This window comes from Pinus tabuliformis, chromosome Q (genome assembly GCF_031772625.1).
Source record: "Pinus tabuliformis cultivar Carrire ecotype Pingquan chromosome Q, CPIR1, whole genome shotgun sequence".
Taxonomy (NCBI): Eukaryota; Viridiplantae; Streptophyta; class Pinopsida; order Pinales; family Pinaceae; genus Pinus; species Pinus tabuliformis.
In genome coordinates this window covers 379,059,999-379,083,877 of record NC_142296.1, presented here as the reverse complement: position 1 = coordinate 379,083,877, position 23,879 = coordinate 379,059,999, and the positions used below count along the sequence as shown (strand labels likewise).

The following is a 23,879-nucleotide window of genomic DNA, read 5'->3' as shown; positions in this document are numbered from 1 at the left end:
TTAACATGGAGTAACATGCTTGCTCAGAGCGTCACATCTTACATGCCCCATCCAGATGCATAGCATAGCATGGTATGGTTTTATGTATTGTACATGGCGGTTATCCATGGTATGGTTTACCGGAAAGTGCTTGTCCAGAAATATTCAGGTGTGTGAGCGTGATTGTACTATCATCTATACCCACATCTATGCCCACTGAATGACAATAATGTAACGGAACATTTATGGAACTTGTTAGTGTAAAGACATAGCATTTATAATGCTATAGGGGAATTGCCTTGCCAAATAGCTTGCACGCAATTTTTATATTGAGAATCGATTAACATCAAACTATTAACTATTCTCCTTTCCCATACTTATTTTGACCTCATTAAAAAATCAAACTATTAACTCTTTGGCGATTGTGTAATAATATTTTCGAGTCTATTTGGCAATTGGGTAATTAATATTTTCGAGTCTGTTGAGTCATAAATAGTTATTTAATATTTTCAAGTCTATTGAGTCATAAATAAGCAATGACAGTATACTAAGTTCTGGTAATTGGTAACCAATATTTCTAAGTTTATTGAGTCATAAATAATTATTTAATATTTTCAAGTTTATTGAGTTAAATACTCACTGACAGTATGTGTTCACTATGGCATCTAAACAAATATAGAACTATAAGCATATACTACCAATATTAACAAGTCAAATTAGTTTCGCATCAAACTATTAACTACTCTGCGCAATTCGCCTATGCAATTAGGTAATCAATATTTCGAAGTCTAATATTTCGAAGTCTATTGAGTGGTGATAGTATATGTAATACATTATTCAGCAATAGATATATACTAACCACATATTAATGACGGGAAGCCTGGTAAATCCAGCCGTGACTACGCTCCTTCTCGATACTAATTGACCCTATTGATCAACTCAAACATCAAATTACAAGCATGAACTTCATTATGAGCATTTACTCAGCGGTGCATTCGGTGCAGCTACTCAACTGTCCCGAAACGAAACAGTGAGGCTACGGATATCCAGATGGAATCGCGTTTCACACTATACTCGCTTATTTTCAGATCAATCTCAGGCCTTCCGCGTGTTTTAAAAAGGAGTGAATCGGCCTTTGTGTTTGGAAGTTGTGCATACAAAACAAAATGGACAGGCTACGCAATCTGTGGTTTATTATGTGTTGTGGATTGCTCTTCATCCATCGTAATTTCCTACTCTTTTATTCGAATTTTATTTGCAACCGTTGTGTAATTTCTATCCAATTCTGAGTGTATTTGGTATTTGTGCAGAAAATGTGGAGAGTGCACGCCCAAACGCTATGTTTGTGTTTGGAGACTCGTACGTTGACACCGGAAATCTGGACAAAACGAATGCTGCCTGGAAACCTCCATATGGTATAAGCTTTCCTGGAAAACCCTCCGGGCGACACTCAGATGGAAAAGTTCTCACGGACTTCATAGGTAGAGTTACAATTTTTATGCAAGCAATTATTCGTTTCTCTCCGTTCCGTGTGTGGCTCTTAATTTGTCATTTTAATGTTGCAGCTTCAGCTTTCGACATCCCTGTACCAGTGCCACACAGTCAGCGGGATAGCAACCCCGACATGCTTCGATTTGGCATGAACTTTGCAACTGGCGGGACCGGTGTCTTTCCTACATGGCCTGGACTGCCCAGTACTAGTACCCAAATCGACCAACTGCAGGAATTGATCGGTAATGGAGTATACTCCGCAAAAAACCTAGCGTCTTCGCTTGTTCTCTTCTCGGTTTCGGGCAACGATTACGGTTCCTACATTCTTCAACAAGGAGGCACAGTCGAGGTAATTCCATCATGAAAGATCTATTCTTTCAAGAAAATCTTAGGGTAAAATCATAATAAATTTTATTGGGTTAAGTGATTTATCGTCAAGATCAAGATGAGGATAGTTTTTAGATCAGATCTGTTATTTTGATCATACTAGCCATTTTTATTTAGATGATGAATCATATTAAATGGTTTTAAAAATATATACTTAATTTTAAATATGATTTTTTGAAACAATATAAAACAATGTTTTGAGATTGAGATTTCTGCTTGTACTTTGTGTAGAATTTTTTTCTAAAATTATGGCATCCATAATCTTCCCCCTGAAACCTCGATTCTAATAATTATGATAATTCGGAAAAAAAAAAAAAAACTCTACACAATATAAATCACATAAACCTGTCTAAATGTGATTTTTTTGAAACAATATGAATCACATAAACCAACCTGAATTTCTGCACTCAAGGGTTTGCATTCTTCTTTTACATTGGGTGATTGGAATTGCAGGGCCTGCCTTCATTTGTAGAATCGGTCACCAAACAGCTCTCAGCGGACTTAGTGCGCTTGTATAATATGGGTTTTCGACGCTTTGCAGTAACAGATATGGGGCCGTCGGGGTGCTTGCCAGTTGTAACAGCAGAGAACTCTTATAGAAGTTGCAATGCTACAATAAGCGAAATAGCCGTATATCACAACAGTCTTTTGGGAAAAGGGGTGGAGGGAATAAAAAAGAGTCGGGCAGATGCGACGTTTGTGATTCTGGATCAGTATTCAGATTCCATGGATATTTTCCAACATCCAAATCAATATGGTTTTACACTCTGTACCCTTTTGTCTTTTAGGGATCTGCGTTCTTTCTGTTTCGTGCTCAGTATTTATTGAACGCGCCCATTTCATTTTGTGCAGGGAAACTTGAGGAGCCCTTGAGACCTTGCTGCACTGGTTCATGCGGCCTTCTAGACGATGCGGGGAAGCCTCTGTATAGCCTGTGCGCTCGTCCAGAATCGTCGTTCTTTTGGGATGCATTGCATCCCACGCAGGTCGGCTGGGAAACATTGATGGGGCGCTTCAGATCTTCGTTGGTCTCAATTTCAACTTGAATACTCACTGGGTTTTTCTGCTTTCTCGGCATTATGACATCTTTTTCTATTATAGTATCTCACTATTATATCTTTGTGTACTAGATAGTGTCACTGGTGAGACACTATTATATCTTTGTGTGTTAATGTGACCGGTCTTAATCCTTTAGTTTTGAGCCATGCTTGTTTTTATTACTTCCACTCTACTATAATGGCCGCATCTCTGGTCTGTAATGTTCTGATTGAGACGCGCTTACGTACAGATGTGTATCGCTTAATTCAAATAGTTATATAATTAATTATTAATTAGTTTATAAATTAATCACCTTCTGTTCTTTGGTCCGGTCACAGTATTACTTTTTATATATATATATATTTTAAATATTTCTTTTAAAATGCAAATAACATTAATTAACATGGATTAACCTAAGTTTTCTTATCTTATTATATTAAAATATTAAATGATTCAGTGATTAAATCATTTAAGGAAAATTAAAATGTAAAATTTTTATTATTTACTAGTTTAGATTTATTTTGAATTTGGATTTACTAAGTGTCTTGATAGATTAAGTTTGGAGTTGAGATAGATCTAAACTCTTTCATTTCATAATGGATTTCCTCAAACATTTAAATAGACTTTATCATAAAAATACAATAACAAAATTATTGAGGAATTTAGACTTCTGTGATCCATAATATTGTAAGATAATCTTCGGCAAAATCACATAACCAATCTAGCTTAGCGTGTATAAATAGAGTGTGCAGAGATCCCAACGGCTACATTTCTAACGGCTAATTTGACCAAGAGACCCTGGTCAAACAACTAAAAAATTATTCAATTAAAATTTTCCCTAAAAAGCTAAATGTAGGTAAATATTTGGTAAATTTTAAAATAATTAGGTAAATGTTTGGTAAATTTAAATTAATTAGGTGTATTATTCTTATATTTATATCAAATTTAATTATTATTCCAATGTAAAGGTAACCAAACCCTATTTTTCAAGCTAGTTGCGTGATAATTAATTCATGGTCTTTGGTAAGTTAGATCTATATTTAATATTTTAATTAGATTGGTCCATTAAATCGATCAGTTATATAAGTAAATAATACTCTAAATCTTCTATTATTATTCTTAGAGAATTAGTTATATTAGGTGAAAATTATAACTAATATTATGGTAAATCAAAATTACCTAATAATAATTATTCCAAGGTAAACTATTATTACTAATAATTTAAGGTCGATAGTTTATTATTAAAACTAATGTTATTGGTACCTAAAGGTTAAACCAATATTCATTAAAAAGATTTTTATTCAAATTTATTAAGGTTAATAATGTCATTATTATCTATTATAAGTTAGGTCTATATCATATTTATTATTTAAATAGAATGGTCCATTAGATTAAAAGTTTATTACATAATCTAAAGCATCTTGATAGATCTAAACAGTTTGTTCAACTATTACTCCTAGAGTTTTAATTATATTAGGTAAATATTAGGTAAATCATAATCCAAAATCTATTCTTACTTATAATCCAAGGTTGATGTGTTTATTACTAAACTAATATTATGGTATCTTTAAACCTACAGGTTAAACCACTATTCATTAAAAAGACTATTTATTCCAAAAATTTTTATTAGGATAACCATATCAATATTATTAATTATTGATATTTATAAGGTTTAAATTGCGTTAATAAGAATTCGTTTAAGGGAAACAATTTTTTTTTTTTTTTTTTTGGGTTAACCTAGGGATACTTAAATAGTATAATACTAATAGGCCCCATAGATATAATAATAGCCCGAAACAAATTCAACCGTTCCAAGATCATAGGACAAAACTGACAAAAGAAAAATAAAGGAGGGGGAAAGACAGAAACCCTAAGACCTAACGAAAGGAAATGAGAAGGCTAAGAAGACAAGGCTGGGACCCAGAAACTGCTAATCTTCCAGCCATCATCCCTATTAAGGTTGACCGGCCTTTTTTCGATCTCCAGGGCCTCCCTAAATTTGCGATGGTGAAAGTGCGCAATTTTGGCAATGACTTGAGCCTCCTCTATACACACATGATGCATAGTCTTTCCCGCATGCTCAGCCGGGGCCGAGGACTTAGTCCTACCATGTCTTAAGTCAGCCGAATGCTCACTAATCCGTTGATTAATAGAGCGACCAGTCTCACTAATATAAGGGGTCCCACAGGAACAGGGAATGACATAGACGCCCTTCATGTCCTTAGGGTCAATCGGGTCTTTCACCGACCTGAGGGAACCACGGATAGTGTTGAGAGGTCTAAAGGTCGCGGCCACATCGTACTTCCTCAGAATCCTTGCAATTCTGTCTGTGGTTCCTTGGATGTACGGAAGGTTCACACCCATGATATGGTCCTTGGGAACCTTACGAGTAGAAGGCTCCTTCTTAGCCTTGAGGAAGGCTTTTTGACCTAGGCGTCTATCATAACCATTCTTCTCAAAGACATCTAGGAGGTGAGCCTTCTCCTTTTCTAGGCTCTCCTCATCCGAAATTCTAACAGCACGGGTGGCAAGCGTGCTAAGAACACCTAACTTTTGAGCAGGGAAATGGTGGGAAGAAGCATGCAAGTATTGCTCAGTATGCGTCTTCTTCCTATACACCTGATGAGAAAAGGAACCATCCACCTTTTTAGAGATGAGAACATCCAAGAACGGAAGACAACCATTCTCTTCTTTTTCCATCGTGAATTTTATGGCGGCGGATTGGATATTAAGGTGACAGAAGAAGCGATCGAGCTCATTAGGACCATGAGACCAGACAACACCAGTGTCATCAACGAATCTTCTCCAAAGCTTTGGTAAGAGACGAGAGGAGGCCAAAGCCTTCGACTCAAAATCCTCCATGAAGAGATTCGCGACAACAGGGGACAAGGGGGAGCCCATGGCAACTCCGCAAGTCTGCTCATAGAATTCTCCCTCGAAGCTGAAAAAGGTAGAGGTAAGGCATAGCTCAACTAACTTGGCCGTGTCAGGGTCAGTTAGCTTATTAATAACCATCATGGCCTCACTGATGGTTATTAATAAGCATCATAGCCGTTGGGATCTCTGCACACTCTATTTATACACGCTAAGCTAGATTGGTTCTTCAACTTGTCCTGACGATGAACCACACTGGTTGGTTCGAAACGCGTCGACAAAAGATTCGTTATGTGATTTTGCCGAAGATTATCTTACAATAACAAAATGTTTACTCAAAAATAACTAATAGTAAATTATTAGTTTTATTAATTTATCTTTATTTTAAGTGAATCAAAATATTTACATAACATTCTTCCCTACTAAACTAAAAAATGCTTCTCAACACAATTATATAGAGATTTATTATTATTTATTATATAAAAATTGATTTTAGTTAAATTGAATGATAAGTCAAACTTCTCTACCAAACTGAAAAATGCTTCTTAACACAATTATATAGAAATTTATTATTATTTATTTTTTCCCTCTTAAAAATCTGGGCATATCAACCCCGAATGGCCTCCATGAGAATTGACCCTCGGGATCAGCAAGATACTTAACAACAGGGACTTGGCTAATTTATTATTATTTATTATATAAAAATTAATTTTAATTAAATTGAATGATAAGTCAAACTTCTCTACTAAATTGAAAAATGCTTCTCAACACAACTATATAGAAATTTATTATTATTTATTATATAAAAATTAATTTTAATTAAATTAAATGATAACTCAAACTTCCTTACTAAAGTGGTAAATTCTTCTCAAACACAATTATATAGAGATTTATTATTATTTATTTAATAGAAAATGATTTTAGTTGAATTGAATAATAACTCAAATCGAATGGAGAACAAATTTTTTTTTAAAGAAATTTATTATTATTTATTATATAGAAATTGATTTTAGTTAAATTGAATGATAACTCAAATAGAATGGAGAATACAAATTTTAAAAGAGATTTATTGTTATTTATTATATAGAAATTGATTTTAGTTAAATTGAATGATCACTCAAATAGAAGGGAGAATAAAATTTTTAAAAGTAAATGGTTTTTTTGAAATTAAGGAATTCTTTGTATTAAATATTTTAGGTTTTTATATTAAAAAATAATATGTATCCATTAATATATATATTTTAATATTGAAAATTATATATATTTAAAGATTTAAAAGGTTGATATTTTTAGGGAGATTCTTTTTTATGGACAAGTATTTGATAAAGAATGTAAAGATGGAAATAAACAAAGAATGAACATATATCTGGAATGGAGTGAATAACTTTTTTGGTCATTCAAAATCAGTTAAATAAAATTACATAGGAGACAAGGAAACGAGCAAGATTAAAAGTTAAATAAAATTACATAGGAGACAAGGAAACGAGCAAATTAAATGATTGCAGAAGGTTTCAACTAAATTTGAGAGAATCAAAACTAACTATGACATCTAGTAGAGAATGGAATTAAATATTTGACTAAAGGCTTTGTGAAAATGTCTGCAAGTTGATCTTTAGAACCACAAAAGGCAAGTAATATGTTTCAATAACTGACAAGCTCACAGATGAAATGAAAACATGTGTCAATGTGCTTGTTTTTTTTGTGAAAGACATGATTTTTGGATAAAGAAATTGCAAAATTGTTATCACAGTAAATTGGAGTTGGCTCTTTTTAAACATTTGAAAGATCTGCCAATAGTCTTTTGAGACATGCTACTTGACAAATTGTTGAAGTGGAAACTACATACTTTTCCTTTGTCGAAGATATTGAAGCAATTGGTTGTTTCTTGGATGCCCATGAAGTCAGATTGGTTCCAAAATGAAAAACATACCTTGAGGTGTTTTTGCGATCATCTAAATTGCTTGCATAATCATTGTCTATATAACGTGAAAGTGAGTTATCTTCAAATGTGTGTAGAGAAAGCCATAGTCTAGGGTTCCTGCAATATATGTTAAGATCCTTTTTGCAACATTCCAATGAAAAATCTTGGGTGATTGCATAAACTTGGAGACAAAACTAGCTGCAAACATGATATTAGGTCTAGTTGTAGTGAGATATAACAGACTACCAACTAGACTTTTATACAATGTGGAATCCACTGATGGTGTTACATCTTGTTTTCTCAGCGTGGTTCCTTGAGCAATTGATGTATCAACTAGTTTGCAATTGGTCATTTTGAACTTTTGGAGGACGCAAGTAGCATATTTTTGTTAACCAACAAAGATGGCATCAGCAGATTCCTTAGTTTCAATGTTGAAGAAGTATTTCATGATCCCTAGATCAATCATATCAAACTATGTTTTCATTGTTGCTTTGAAGTCTTCTAACATCATATTTCTTGTATAAAGAAGATCATTGATGTAAATGCAAAAAATGAGAATGTTAGCTTCATGAGTTTTGGTATACAACATTGGCTCATGGTTGCTTTTGCAAAAATCACTTTTGATGAGTAGGTGTTGGTGTCATTGTAACAAGTTCAGGGAGCTTGTTTCAAGCCACACAAGACCTTTTTCAACCTGTACACCTTATGCTCTTGTCCCAAAACTTCAAAACCAGGAGGTTGCGCCACATAAACTTCTCCCTGCAATATACTATTTAAGAAATTAGATTTTACATCAAGTTGATAGACTTTCCAATTGTGTTGAACTGTTGTGGATAAAATAGTTCTAACAATGCCTAACCTTGCTACTGGAGCAAAGGTTTCACCATAGTCCGCACCAAACTATTGTGAGAATCCTTTGGCAACTAGCCTTGCTTATGTTTCTCAAATTCTCCTTTCCCATTAAGCTTGGTCTTATATACCCATTTTACACCAATTTTGGTTATCTCTTGGCAGATCAACTAATTCTCAAGTCTGGTTTTTATCTATGGCAAAAATTTCTTGATTCATTTACATCAACCCAATGTTTTTCTTTCATTGCTTCTTCAAAATGGGTTGGTTGAGATGAAAGAAAAGAAAACATATTCTGTTGATCAAACTCATGCTCTTTCTCATATATTTCTCTGATGCTTCTTGTTTTCTTGAACCACTTGTGGATTCACTGTTGGAAGATGTACCATTTTCAGAGTGGTATGACTCTTCTTGAATCTGCAATCTTGGTAGAAGTGGTGTATAAATAGGTTGATTTAAGCCTTCATCAATATGATAAGAATAAGAATTCTTTTCAATAAATTTAACAGCTCTGCTTAAAACAAACTTCTTGGTAACTAGATTGTAAAGTATATATGCCTTTGGTTGTTCACTATATCTTGCGAAAATACATATTTCACTCCTATCATCAAGATTCTTTCTTAGTTGCTCAGGAACACATGTAGATGCTACAAATTTAAAAATTCTAAAGTGAGATACATCCTTCTTACCATCCAATCCTTCTTGAGGTACTGCATCTTGGAGACTGGTTGTTGGAGATACTGTTGAGAACATATAGTACCAGTGAAACTACTTCAACCCAAGATTCGTTAGGCAACTTCTTTTCATGCGACATACATCTGGCCATATTCATGATTGTATGGTTTTTCCTTTCTCCTACTCCATGCTGTTGTGGAGTATATCTTGTTGTGTTTTGCATGATGATATCTTGATGTTGAAAAAAATCTTTGAAGTCATTGGATTTGTATTCTCCTCCTTGGTTAGACCAAAGTATTTTCAAAGGCTTTCCACTCTTCTTTTCTACTTCTGCTTTGAATTCTTTGAATCTTGAGAATGTATCTGATTTATTTTTGAGGAACTAAACCCATATCCTCCTATTATAATCATCAATGAACGTCAAAAAATAAACACTGCCACCAATAGATATTGTTTGCATTGGTCCACATATATCTTTATGGACTAGCTCTAAAGGCTCTTTTGCTCTAATGGAAGATGTCAAAAAACTATCTCTTTTGTGCTTCACTAGAATACAAATTTCACAATTACAATATTTTTCACTGATAACAGGGAGACCAATGACCATTGAATGTTTCTGAAGCAGACTTATACTCTTGAGTGGGAATTGTACATACCTAGAATGCCATAGATTATGATAATCTATTCTTGACACATTGTGGGCAAAAGACTGTGAGAGATTTCAACTTCTAAGAGTCAAGGGAAACATCCTATTCTTGGTTTTTTCAACCTTTTCTATGAGTCTTCTATTTGGAGGTTTGTCATAGATATAACATGTGGTCCCTTGGAATATTACATCATAACCATGTTCCATCAATTGACCTACATTAATGAGGTTATGCTTTAGATGTGGAACATAATAAACATCAAGAATGTATTTTTGTTGATTTTGTTTAGTAAGAACAGGGACAATAGCTTTCCCTTCATCTTTTATATGCGAGTGTTCTCCAAGAGTAATTTCTAATGTTATGGAAGCATCAAGGCAAGCAAACATATTTTTGTTACCTAACATATGATTAATGTAGCCATTGTCCAATGACCAAAGTTCCTCATTATGAGTGTCTTCAAAAAGATGAAGGAAAGAAACATGGTCTCGGAGGATTCAACTTCTTTGTTGGAGAGATGGAAACTGTCTCTTTGCTGATTTCACTGTTTCTTTCTGAATTCATGTTCATAATGCTAAAATTTCTTATAGTAATAGCATTGGACATTAGATTTTCTCCATGTTCTGTTTCTTTGTGTTTGGTTTTATGTAGGTCTCGACTACTCTGCTACATGATGATGTTCTAATCTGCCTTTGCCTCGCTTGTTGTTGCCTCTATATCCTTTGCCTTTGCCTATTCCAAGAGAGAGTTATACTTTGAAAGCTTATTCCATGGAATATTATCCCAGTTAACCCTTGTTTTGTGTCCCAGAAGTGATCTAGTCAACCATTCTACTGAGAAGGTTGTAAAATATTTGGATTCTAGAATGGTTGTTACAACCATGTCATATTTCTTGGGTAGGCTTGGAAGGAATTTTTCAACAATCTGTTGATTTGTCATGGTTTCACCAATAATTTTGATTTGATTGTCTATGCCCAATTGACTCTAGTCATGAACTGGTCCACATTCTCTGTATCAGTCATCTTTAGGGTTTCAAATTGAGCTCTCGATGTCTACAATCTAACAGTCTTCACAATATCATTACCTTGATATGCAAAATTCAAAATATCCCAAGCTTCTTTTGTTGTTGATGTGTCGGTTATCTTGTCAAAGATAGAGTCATCGACTAAATTCTGTATTCAAAATTTTTCTTTGTGTCCTTTCTTTCTTAGTTTTGCAACAACATTCCTCTGATTATTCTTCGTGGCTGCTAATGCTTCTTGGGTTGGCTCTACATAGTCGTTATTTAGGGTATCCAAACAATCTGAGGCTTGCAAAAATGTCTTCATTCGTAAAGACTAAAACTCATAAATTTTACCAAGCAAAATTAGGGTCTATGGAAAAGCGTTGGAAGAAGCCATTTTCTTTTAATATAGATGTGTGCGCTTTTTAAAAATCTCCTTTATGACTTACAAAAAAATAATCTCCTTGAAAAATGAAACAACCTCTTTTCTTTTAACCCTTTACAAAAAAAAAAAAAATTGTTTAATAACAAATCCCCCTTTTCTAAATCCATAAAATCCTCTTTTTAAAAAAACCTTTTCAAATGAACGATTTTTAAAGGTTCTTAAACAACCAAACACATTTACAAAACAAATGCATAGCCCTTGTTTTGAAGTGACTTACGAACACCTTTTAAAAAGGACTCGTGAACTTTGACTTTTCAATAAAAAACTAGATCGTTTGTCTTGTACCTTTGTAGTAAATCACTATAACACACTATGCATTGTTAGGAGGGCGTGTGAGGCAAAAAAGCATGTAAGTGATGTTGACTAACGCGAGCTCTTGTAGTGGAGTTGAGCAATGGTAATGCTTTCTCAACTAACACAAATCTTTGTAGTTGTATGGTGCATTAATAACGTGATTGTTTGTGTGGTATGGGGCGTTAATAACACTGAATTCAAGGTTTTTAGGGTGCATTGCTTTGGCTTCCCCTTACCAACATTTTTTTTTTAACTTCCAACTTTTCATGTGCGTGGAACACAACAATGAGTCACTTCATTTTCAGTTACTTCTTAGATTTCACTTGCTTGGCCACAATTGGGTTCCTTTTCTCCTTTGCAAACTCTCGACCTTTGTACTTCAACATGATTCAAATGTTGCTCTCCATGGAGTCTTATGCAACCTAGGGCTCTAATACCATGACAAATAATGCAAAGGTGAAAATAAATAACTCTGGAATGGAGTGAACAACTCAGTGTCATCATTCAAAATCAGTTAAATAAAATTACATAGGAGACAAGGAAATAAGCAACATTAAATGTTTGGAGAAGGTTCCAACTAAACTCAACTAAAATCAAGGGAATCAAAAATGACTATGACACCTAGTAGATAATGGAATGAAATATCATGACACCTAGCAGATAGTGAGATTAATATTTCAGCGATATTAATGAATTACCGAGAGGTTTTTTATTCACAAATTTAGGTGAAAGGATATTTTCTATCGTTAAGCAATTATCGACCAGTTTAATTTATAGGCTACAACAATAGACGAACATAAAGAAATATTAATGGACTAAGTGGATGGAAACTATTCAAAACCCCTATAGTGTCTTTTTCCACTTTAAGAATATCTAACTCTCGTGAAGGAGGCTTAGAAGATATTCTATAGGATCTAATCATGTTTCTAAAAATTGGAAAATCTAGAAAATAATTAGAGCTAGGCCAATTCAAAAAAATATAAATATTTGTGTAATATTTGTGTTGGGAGTGTAAATTTTGTGTCGGGTCTACACACTAATTGATCTTTTTTTGTGTTGTCAATGTATTTTTTCTCTTAAAAGTTGTGATAGATATTTGTAGCATCTCAAAAAGTGGAAATTTAATTGTTAGATGTTTTGAACTATTTTTAGAAAAATATTCCACACATTTTTGCTTAGAATTTGGCGTAGATTTCTTTAAATCATAAATTTGAGTTTTATATTCAATTAAAAACACAACAAACAACAAAAGATAGACAATTTAACTAAAATATATTTCATCAAATTTTGGCCAAAAACTCCAAAACATCTAATGATCATTTTATGCACTAAAACCAATTTATGTGTGGATAATTTTCTATTACCTATTACGTATAAAGAAAATCAAGAGTTAAAGGAAACAATTTATCCCAATAAACGTTTTAAAAGACAAAAGATGGCGGGAGATAGAGGGTTTCGATGAAGTCTCCATTTTGTTGGTGGTTTTTTGACAACAAAGGTTATTAAAAAACCGTTATTCTAACATTTGAAATTAGAGCACACACAAAAATTATGGATCAAGTAAGAGACCCTAGTGCTAAATTTGTTAATGTACTTTTTATTTTTCTAGACCTAAAATAAAAATGGAACAATACATAACGCAAATGATCTACCTTTACCTAAAATAAATGTTTTAATTTACATTAGGGGAATTTTGAGGTCTAAAATTGGTCTCCTAAGGAAATTATAAAATAATAGTGGAAATAATAAAATAAGGTTAGATTATGTCATCAAGATTCAGAGGGAAAAAAGAAAAAACTATTTTTCAACTCATATTTTCAACTTATCTCCCTAAGGGTTTACTCAAATTTCAAGAGGAAAACACTCATTGGATGCAAAATTTGATTCCTCATCCAAGGAGTACCCATGTCTCATATTTTAGATGGACCCTAATACACAAAAAACGAGAAAGACATGAAAAACGTGATTGCAATAACGTTTTTTCATGCATTTCTCATTTTTCGTGTAGCAGGGTCTATCAAAAGTATGCAACATGGGTACTCTTTGGATGACGAATCAAATTTTTCATCCAACAAGTGTTTCCACTCTAAATTTGAGTAAACCCATAGGGAGATAAGTTGAAAATATGAATTGAAAAAATAGTTTTATTATTTTATTATTTTTTAATATTTTTACTTTTTTATTCCAAAAATGGTGAATCATCCCCCATGGTTGACATCACCATCTTTAATCTTAATGGCTCTTACAAAGTTTATTTTGGTTGTACATTTTTCTTAGGAGGCCCATTTTAGACCTCAAAAGTCCCCTAATGATCACTTGAGAGTTGGTTTTAGATATTGTATTGTTCCCCTTTATCTCCTCAATGGGAGAGTCCTTTATGAATCATAGATATGCGGTATGGTGATCTTTTCTCTCTAGCTTACGGTTAAAGCAATTATGACAGTTGAATCATTGGTTTGATTTCAAAGGAAAAATTTGAATAAAAAATCGTATGAGAAAAAGGTAAAAAGTGAATAAAATTTCCATGTTTCTAAAAAAAATTGAATTATTTTTATTATTGTTGTTGGTGGTGTTTAATTATGTGAAGAAAAAGTGATAAATAAAGATTGTATGACATTAACTAATACTAAACCAGCATAGATCCATCTTAAATCTTGAGATGCAAATATCTTAAGATGAAAAATGATTTGACCCCTCTCGACGCTTGGTAGATCCAAAGTTAAGATGGTTCTAGGTTGGTTTAATTCCCCCCTTTAAATAGGTTATATTCCACATGAATATCATGCACAATAGCATAGGTTTTCATAAACCTAGAGATCATAAACCACTGGTAACTTGACGAAGTTAAGTTTACTTTAACTACTTGTTGATGGCCAAAAATGACCTCATCAACATGTAGGAAGAACACTTGGTCGGAGTCCAAAATCTGACTCTTATCCATTTGTAATGATGACTCCAACTGGTTCTATTGGGTCCAGTTACCCCCTCACCCTTCTTGTTGACTTATGGTGTATCTAATTAACTATCAACAAGAAGAGAAAATCAAACAAACCCTCTTTTTGCATGCTTGCAAGAAAACAATTCTTAAGTTGAATTGAGGGTTCAACTAAACCACACCTAAAGCTTCTCTTGTGTAAGGAGACTTCTAAGATTCAATGGATTTAATTCTAAATGCAAATCTACTCTAATATGCAAGTAAAAAAAAAAAAATCTAAATCTATCTTTATTAAAAGAAATATTAGTCCATCTCTCAATCCAGAGCAATGTAAAAATAAATTTGGAACAAATTTGAATTTAGAATAAAAATGAAGTCAATAAGCCAACAAAATAGTTCAAAGATTTACTACTAGTTCAAGCAAGTATATGCATTCAATTATCTGATGAATAGTCATCATATTTCTACTACACATACATCTAAATTCAAATCAAATGAATTCAAATTCAATGACATGACAACATTAAGGAAATAGTCCTTATAAAAAAATCATGATCAAAACCAAGACAAACCGACCACTAATCTACTAAATAGTTAACAATAATGACAAACATATATATTCAAATTCATTATTCAATTTGATAACAATTTCATCTATCATTAAAATATAGCCTTCAAATGATTTAAACAAACATATAATCAAATGAATTTACAATAGTGAAAAACTCAAGAAACATATAATTATGTGGATCAAGAATTGCATAATTTTTTTTTATTAAATACAGACCATCAATCAACCTCTATCTATGAAAAAAGTATACAAAAATTAAAGATTTTATCAAAGCTTCTCGAGCACATAATTTAAAAAAAAAAATCATGATAACATAATTTTTTTGAGTTATAATACATTTCTTTGTAACTGATCCAAACAAGCTAATTCTCTACAAAATTGTTGCTCTCTATAGTAGTACAAAACTCCCTTTTTTAAGAGAATTTTTCCCAAAGTTTCAGATCTGAACCCATTTTCCATTCTCCAAATTGCAATTTATAATTTCCAAGAAGTCTAAAATTGGATAGTTGTTGGAAGAGAGATTTGCTCCATTAATTTTTAGCTCAAAAATTTATTTTTCCTCTCCTTGCTGACGCAATCTCATTGAATCAAAAAAAATTTGGGCATGATCTTTCCAACTGCTCCCTACCAAAAACAATTCAAAAATAGAAATAAAAACAAATTAGTTTTGCATAATAAAGATAAAATGCTAACTATCTCAACAAATTGCCAAATTAAAATTAAATCAAACAAATAAAAATAAATTACATGTTATGATTGTTTTCCTTACAGATCTTCATTTGAGCAATCTGGAAAATGAATTAGTTACAACAGTGCTTCCAAACCAATGAAATTTTCCCAAACTAAACTTAGCAAAACCATTTTTTGGTTACAAATTCGCTATTCAGTATTATGCTAATTTTTTGGGCTACTAAATGTTTATATCTACTTAATTTGAAATTGCCAAATTATTCTTCATGATTCTAGCTTTCAAACGAGCGTGGCCTCATTTGGCTTAATAAAATTCAAAATAAACACTCTCAAAAGTTGAATTTCAAAATTGCCAAAACCCTGAAAAATATCATTCCCAGGCCAAAAAAAAATGAGATTTTTAATTAAAACTCAGTTTTAGTAAAAAAAAAAAAATTTTGTTTTTCTTAAATAGAAGTCAACTATAAAAAACATTAACTAAAATTAAAATAACATAATAAATAACATCGAATTAAATAATATAAAAAATTAAATTAAATAAATTAAAATATAATATTACAAAATCAATTAAAACAAAGCTCAAACAAAAATTCACGGGAGGCATAAGTCGTTAAAGGGAATGGGAAGCTTGGGTAGGAGAAATGGAGCGGAAGGGACCCACGTGGGACCCGCTCTCCACTCATGGTCTTTTTGATCTACCCATTATAAATAAAGCCTCCCACTAATGCTTTCCCTTATGGCTCCTCTCATTGTGATGATGTCATCCCGGCAATGAGAGTGAGGAAGAATGAAATGTAATAAAATAAAACCTTTGGGTTAAAGCAAGCAAGATCAGGTAAGCAATGAGTAAGTTTTTTATTTCTTAATTATATATTACAATGAATTTTTTAATATATGTGTTTTTATTATATAGTTAATATATATATATATATATATATATATACACAAGTTTTGAATCCGATGGTTTTTTAATTAATTATTAAATGAATAAATAATTAAAATAAAAATTAATATTATTTATAATTAATTAACTAAATTGAGTGATGAAATGTAATAAAATAAATTAAAGCAAGCAAGATCAGGTAAGCAATGAGTAAGATTAATTATATATTACAATGAATTTTTTAATATATGTGTTTTTATTATATAGTTAATATATATATATATATAACACAAGTTTTGAATCCGATGGTTTTTTAATTAATTATTAAATGAATAAATAATTAAAATAAAAATTAATATTATTTATAATTAATTAACTAAATTATAATTAATTAAATTAATTTAGATTAGTTAGAAACATTGGTTAAATAATTATATTTATATTATTTAACTAATTAAATTTACATAATAAAAATAGAATACATTTTCTACATATTGAAGCCTAGACATTAAAAATCATTCAAATTTTGAAGATGCATTATTTTTAGATTGTAAGTCCAAACTCAACGATATTCAAGTCATTAGGAAGTTGGTGAGAAACCACACAATGAAACAATCAAAGCAAAAAATTGAGAAAAATAAAATCCCAGAAAATTAACCAAACCAAAGTGTAAAGAGGTGATTTGTCCAAAATTTACACATAGGGCCCCTATTGTTATTATGAAGATAATAATGTAAAAATGAAGAGTTGTTGTTTTTATGCCACAATGGTAACATGCGGGGAAGAAACAATTATCTCTGGTTAAAATGATAATGAGCTCAAATTTATGAAAAGAATGAAATGTTGAATTCTATCAAGCCTTCAAACATTAAAACATTTTTCATGGGTCCCACGTTAATTGATTAAGAAATATTAGTTCTAAAAGGATAAGTACTTTAAATAAACTAAGTTTAAAATCATGAATCCGAATTTTTAAGAAAATGCTTAATTTAAATTTAACTTTTATAAGTGACAGAAGATGTACAAATAGGAAGTTTAAAGAAAGTATATATCCATTAATGTAAAAAAAACCCTTACTCGACATCGCTTCACTTCCAGCGAGCATCCATGGCCCCGACAAAGTAATCTTAGTATCACACAAGCATAGCCCTGTTGCTAGCAAGCTTGTTCAGTACCACGATGAGTTTACTTGTGCTTCCCACACATATGTGCTTTCAACCCTCTTTTACTACCCTTTTGATAAACTTTATTTAGAGAATTTCTCTTAACAAATGGGTGAAGAGGGTGGGGTAATAAAAGAGATTTTAAGCTTAATGGATATAATTCTTATTAAGTTTTAGATTCCCTCATCTTCCCTACAACTATCAATTTAGAAAAATTTTATGTGAAGTGGGGGGATGGGTGGGAACCATTGAGTCAGACTCGAGCCAATTCCTTCCTTTGAAAGATGAACCCTATTACTTGGAAAAGATGAATGTTACTTCATGGGAAAAAAATTAACGTGCGAGGACTTATAATTCGACAAAAATGTTCCTTTAAGGTAAATGAAAACCCAATAAATTGACAAAATAAAACTTCTTCATGCATGTCGACCAATGTTGGGTAGAAAATATTCTTCGATATAAATTTTGGTAACATGACCAAGTCCAATCCAAAGTGAAAGTGAAATTGACACACTCCAAAGATTGCAAAAGAGGAAAGGAAATTCAAAAATAAAAAAAGTTGAATGAAAAGCCAAAATTGAAAGAAAGCCTCAACAAGACAAATTATAAAAATGTCTCAACAAAAGAACAAGTATGAGGGATAAGATGCAAGTTTTACTTAAGTTTTGGTATGATTAAGTTGTCTCGTAAAGTTTTAATTGATTAGACTTTTATTCAAACAAAAATTCTAACTCTAGATAAAAATTATGACAAAAACTGAAGCTAAATAAGGAGTTTCTCCCCTTGAAAATTTTCTTGTTCCGAAATTAAGTCTACATGAAAAAATCTTGATAATTTCCTAATAAGAAATAAGGCTTGTGACAATATTAAGAGAAAGAAAAATAGAGGTTGAGAGACTCCCCCTTTTAGCTTATTTGCAATTTAACCAACATCATAACTACTTTGCCCAACACAAAAACAAGCAAAATGAGGAGAGAGAATTTCAAATCTTAGTAAGCAGGGCTGCAAGCTTTTCAAATGAATTCTTGAAGGCCAATAAAAGTAGAGCTTTTGGTTAACTAAAACTAAAACAAAAAACTAAGATTACAATTAAAATGAAAAGTAATAGATCATAAGCATATGCATATGAAATTTTACCTTTGAAAATTTTGGTTATAGTTTACCTTAAGGGTCTTGATATTTCTCATATTTTAGGCTTTAAAGAAGTAATATCCTCTTGTGATAAAATTTAGAATGTGAAGAGATTGTAATTAAAATTACGAATACTGAAAATCATCAATTTTGTTAAATGTGATCTAAGGTGAGTGGTAAATCTATGGAAAGAAATACTTACCAAAAATACTGGTTACATGTTCAAGAAATAATGAATATCAAACTTATAAAAATATTGAGACTTTGTCAAAGATGTACCTTGCTTTGTATAACAACTACACAATTTTGATAAAATCCCATGGAATCAATCCAAAATCCCAACTAATGAAACAATATATATGGTGACGATTTAAATCTTGGCATAATGATTAACAAAATGGGACAATATAAAAAAAATCAAGATGTAAGAGAATCCCAAATTAACCACATTCTATTTACCTTTGTGTTTTGTGCATGCTTACCATTTTTCAACACTAATATGATAACTACTCGGGCATAAAAGAAATTTCAATTTGACTAGAATGAGAAACATGTTGGTAGGTGTTGTGGTTGTTTCATCAATCCAGGACTTCAATTCGGAAAGAATAAAAGATGCACAATAAAGGAACAACCAAGATGAATAAAGTGGGAAAACATGGAAAGCGAGCCTATAAGCATCCAGTGGGAAAGTGAAGAGAAATAGGAGCAAGTGGGTTGCGATGATGCGTTATCCTGATGCTTTCTATCCCGTCACTAATTATAACATGAAAAATACAACCTCCGGGTTAAAAGAGGTGGGATGACGTGGCTAAAGGTAAAATCCATGGTAAAGGAGTAAGTGGGACCCATTTATGATGAGTTGTCCTGGTAGCTTAATCCTGACAATTTTGAAAAGGTCACAACGTAAATATTGTGGGCTATGATCAATGGGATGATGTAAGGATGTGATATGAAAACTGAAACCAATTAATTTTCAAAGTATGTGTCTTCGTGTGTGGCTTGAACATGTCATCTTGCTAAAGGAAAATCGACGGAAATAAAATCATGCATAAGTAAAAGAGTCAGGGTGAGCCCACCGAGGAAAAGCAAGCAGGAAGACTTATCTCTTTCGTATTTGGCACATGGGCTAGGCCAAATACGAAAGAGATATTAGGAAGAGAAGGCATGCGGAGAGTTATGACACATCAACCTGAGGGGGAGATCCTGGAAGGAATATAAAGATGCATGTCGAGCCACGTAGGAAGACTTTGGGCTCACGTGGAAACCAAGGAATGAATTCCCAAAGAAAACGCGACAATGAAGTCTCATTTTCATACACCATGTAGGCTGCATAATCCTATAAGGTCTTGGTCATACCAGGATTTGGAAAAGGGGCACAATTAAAATAAAATACATAGGATGAACAACACATTGCAAAGGTTTGATTCAGTATGGCTTTAACAAATGTAAACTTGCAGAAAGTGCATATGTATATCCATGGACATGAGAAAATTTTACAACCATGGCAGGATTCTTTTGCGATTTTCCTTTGCTTTCAAGACCTTTCTTTAATTTTCCATTTAAAATGTGAAATGCTAAAGGCCCATGGAAAATTAGAACCAGCAGAAGCCAAGTATTTCGTTTTAATTGCATTAATGAGAAGAAAAATATGATCATGACTCATCTTGAAAATTTGCAAAGCAAAGGAACTATAAAGAAAATCACCTATTCATGGCATAAGAATCAAAAATTCTAATCAGAAAATGAATACTTCCCTGAACATATTTGTGATTGGGACAACGCTAGTTGTTCACTTTATTCTACTTTAATTTGCTAACAAAAGCAAGCCTTAAATTCAATCCAATGAAGGTTAGCGAAAATAAGTAGAACAAAAAGACTCAATAAAATGTGGCTAAAGGGAAAACAATTGTTGAAATGAAAACTAACATTGGATGGGGATAAACATATATACGCATACTTGGAAGAATTTAATTGCAACTTTACCTCGTAGATGTTGACATTCTCCCATGAATTTTCTCAAAATTTGTTTATGTTCAAAATCATCTACTCATTCAATCTAAGTCAAATGCTAAGTAATGAGTCATTAGTTTACATCTCTTCAATGTTGCATAACAAAAAATAGTAAAAAACATCATTTAGAAATACATTGTGAAGATTGTGAAATGCAATCGGCTAGGGAATGGAATGAATAAGAAGGAAACATTTTGGGCTCAATACCTTCTTATAAAAAATATGCAACATTAAAAGAGAATAAAAGAAAATCAATCTATCCTGCTAGAGTCTTAACAAGTAGTGTGAGATTAAATCTTTCTATAGCGCTAATCCCCCAACCGCCTTCCGAGACAACCTAGGAAAGTGTCTTAACTTGAACCAGATGTATCTTCCGTATTGAGCTAGTCTGACCTAAAGGAACTTGGAAATAATTTTTTCAATTCTCTTAGTGTTGGCATTATGATGCATGTGTTGTACTTGATGGCAACCCACTTGTAGTATAACAACTCACTTATATATAACTAGATGAATCTACAGAAGAGATATCAGATATGACAGAATACATGATAGCTCAAAGGAATCGGTTCAGATGTAATGTACAATGACAACTCATTAAGATGACAGTTCTCAGTATGGCAAGTTAACTTTGCCATCAAGTCCAAAGGGGGAGATTGTTGGCATTATGATACAGGTGTTGTCCTTGATGGCAACTTACTAAGATGACAAATCACAATTCAGGCTCATAGAATGAAGAAAAAGAGATATACATAGGTTCCCTTTCATAAATCCGCGTATACATGCGGGTTAGCCGATCAAAAGGTGCATATATGTATACACGCACTTTCATGCAAGGGAAGGCACGTACATTGGGTTTTGGTCCGTGGTATTTGGACCATGGTATTGGTCCACGGTATCTTGTCCGATGTGTTGACCCTAGGTATTTGGTCCAAGGTATTGGTTCTAAGTGGTTTTGGACCATGGTATTGAGTAAGGCCTAAGACTATAAAAGGAGGAGAAGATCATTAGGCAAAGGTATGGAGAAAGTCTTGAATATCTGATGAAGTATGAGATCCAGTATGCAGGTTATGGGTTCATGATGCTTTTCTTGATCTCAGCTAAGGAGGAATCTCAGCGGTTGATGGAGAACAAGATCTAAGGATAGATCAGGATCTAATGGCTTGGAATGAATAATCTCTATACGGTTTGATCATGTCTATTCTAGACCTGTATACTAACGCATGTAATGTTCTGTAAATATTATGATCTGGGTATAACTCAAGTTTTGGAATAGCTGCAAATCATGAATGAATATTTACAGATGTATACGCTGGTTGACTATGATAAAAGCGTGTACATACGCAGGTTAGATACATCTAAGTAGCATATACCATATGAGCTATGATGTTTGAAGTGGTTCTGATTGTTGATGAGTTCTGATGACTGTTACTGGTGTCAGTATTCTGCATATTCAGTTTGGTTGATTGTGTTTAGCTTCAGTGTTGATGGATGAGATCTAATAATGGATCAAGATCATAATGACTTATCTTTATGTGATTTGATGGACTAGATCTGGTTGCTAACACAGATATTATCCTAGTATATGTAATGATTTGGGTATGTCTGAAGTCAGGAAGTGCAGCAAAGTCATAAGTAAGTAATTAATGACATATACACTGGTTCATTTTGGTGAAGTTGCATATACATGCTGATTCGACTCTTCCAAATAACGTATGCACTCTGATGCATGATTTCTGATGATACAGTTGGTTCTGAATATTGTTGCAGAGTTCTGTGTTCTGCTCTGTGTTCTGGTGACTGCATTTTATTGACAGGGTTTTAGTGATTCAGTATTGGGTGATTCAGAGATTGATGATGCAAGTGGTGATTGATTTTGTGCTTCAATGATATTGATGGGTCCAGTATGAAAATTGGATGAAACGTGGCCTTCAAATTATGATGTTGTGTTCCATGAGTATCCAGTCTGAAAATTTATGAAACGTGGTACTTGGAGGAAGAAAGAGAAGGTTGTAGCCTTCTGTAGGTCAACACCTACGTACTAGTAAAAGGATCAGCTAATACAAGAGCTAAGGGGGTTGTAGCTCCCTTCCAGGAGAAGTTGGAGAACGAGAGGAGGTTGTAACCTTCTGCAGGTAGAAGCCTGCGTGTTGGTATAAGGCTACACCAGTACATAAATATTGTAAAAAGAAGTTTTTTATTAAAAGGAGATAGAGACGAATTACAGCAAGTGGTTTTCACCCACATTGGGTTTCCACCTTACATCATGGTGTTCATGTGTGCTTCTTGTGTGTGATGATCTATTCTATTTTACTGCACCTGTTTACTGTTCATATGGTTAATAAAGTTCTAATGCACTAACTAAAGATCAACATTTAATGGATTAACTGAATCATAAGTTTACTAGATATATGCTAGTTGCATTAGACACAGTTGCGTGTACACGCAGGTTCCCTTAACTGAATTAGCATATATGAATCTGAGTATGGAAATGAAAAAGTGTTTGATTTGATAATACTGATTCAACCCCCCTCTCAGTATTACTTTCAACAATTGGTATCAGAGTAGGTCCTTTGCTAGAAGCTTGATCGCTTGAAGGAGATCCGTAGAACAATGGGAAAGAAGCTTAAGAAGAAAGTGCCTAAGAAGAAGAAGACATCTCAAAGGAACTATGACAGTGGGAGAATCGATTGGGGAATATGTGGAAGAAACACTTCAGATTCAGAATCACTTCAGAATGAGGATGAACAAGCAAAAGAACTATCAGGTATGAATTTGTTATCCTCTGGTGATACATTTCTCCATCCATTTGAAGATTATGAAAGTGATAGCAAAACAACTGAATTTTCTCTTATGGGTGAGAAAGAAAGATATCAAATATAGGCAGAATTTAAAAGGC

General features: G+C 32.8%; 1 protein-coding gene across 1 annotated transcript; it reads left to right on the top strand.

The window, feature by feature from the left end:
- The first annotated feature begins 1,047 nt into the window (after positions 1–1,047).
- On the top strand, positions 1,048–3,204 carry LOC149219757 (GDSL esterase/lipase At5g03610-like). Its single transcript, XM_089382667.1, has 5 exons — positions 1,048–1,203; positions 1,290–1,460; positions 1,545–1,819; positions 2,311–2,614; positions 2,710–3,204. Exons 1-5 carry the CDS (start codon positions 1,146–1,148, stop codon positions 2,901–2,903), a joined length of 1,002 nt encoding a protein of 333 aa, XP_089238793.1. The 5' UTR covers positions 1,048–1,145; the 3' UTR covers positions 2,904–3,204.
- Positions 3,205–23,879: the final 20,675 nt, after the last annotated feature.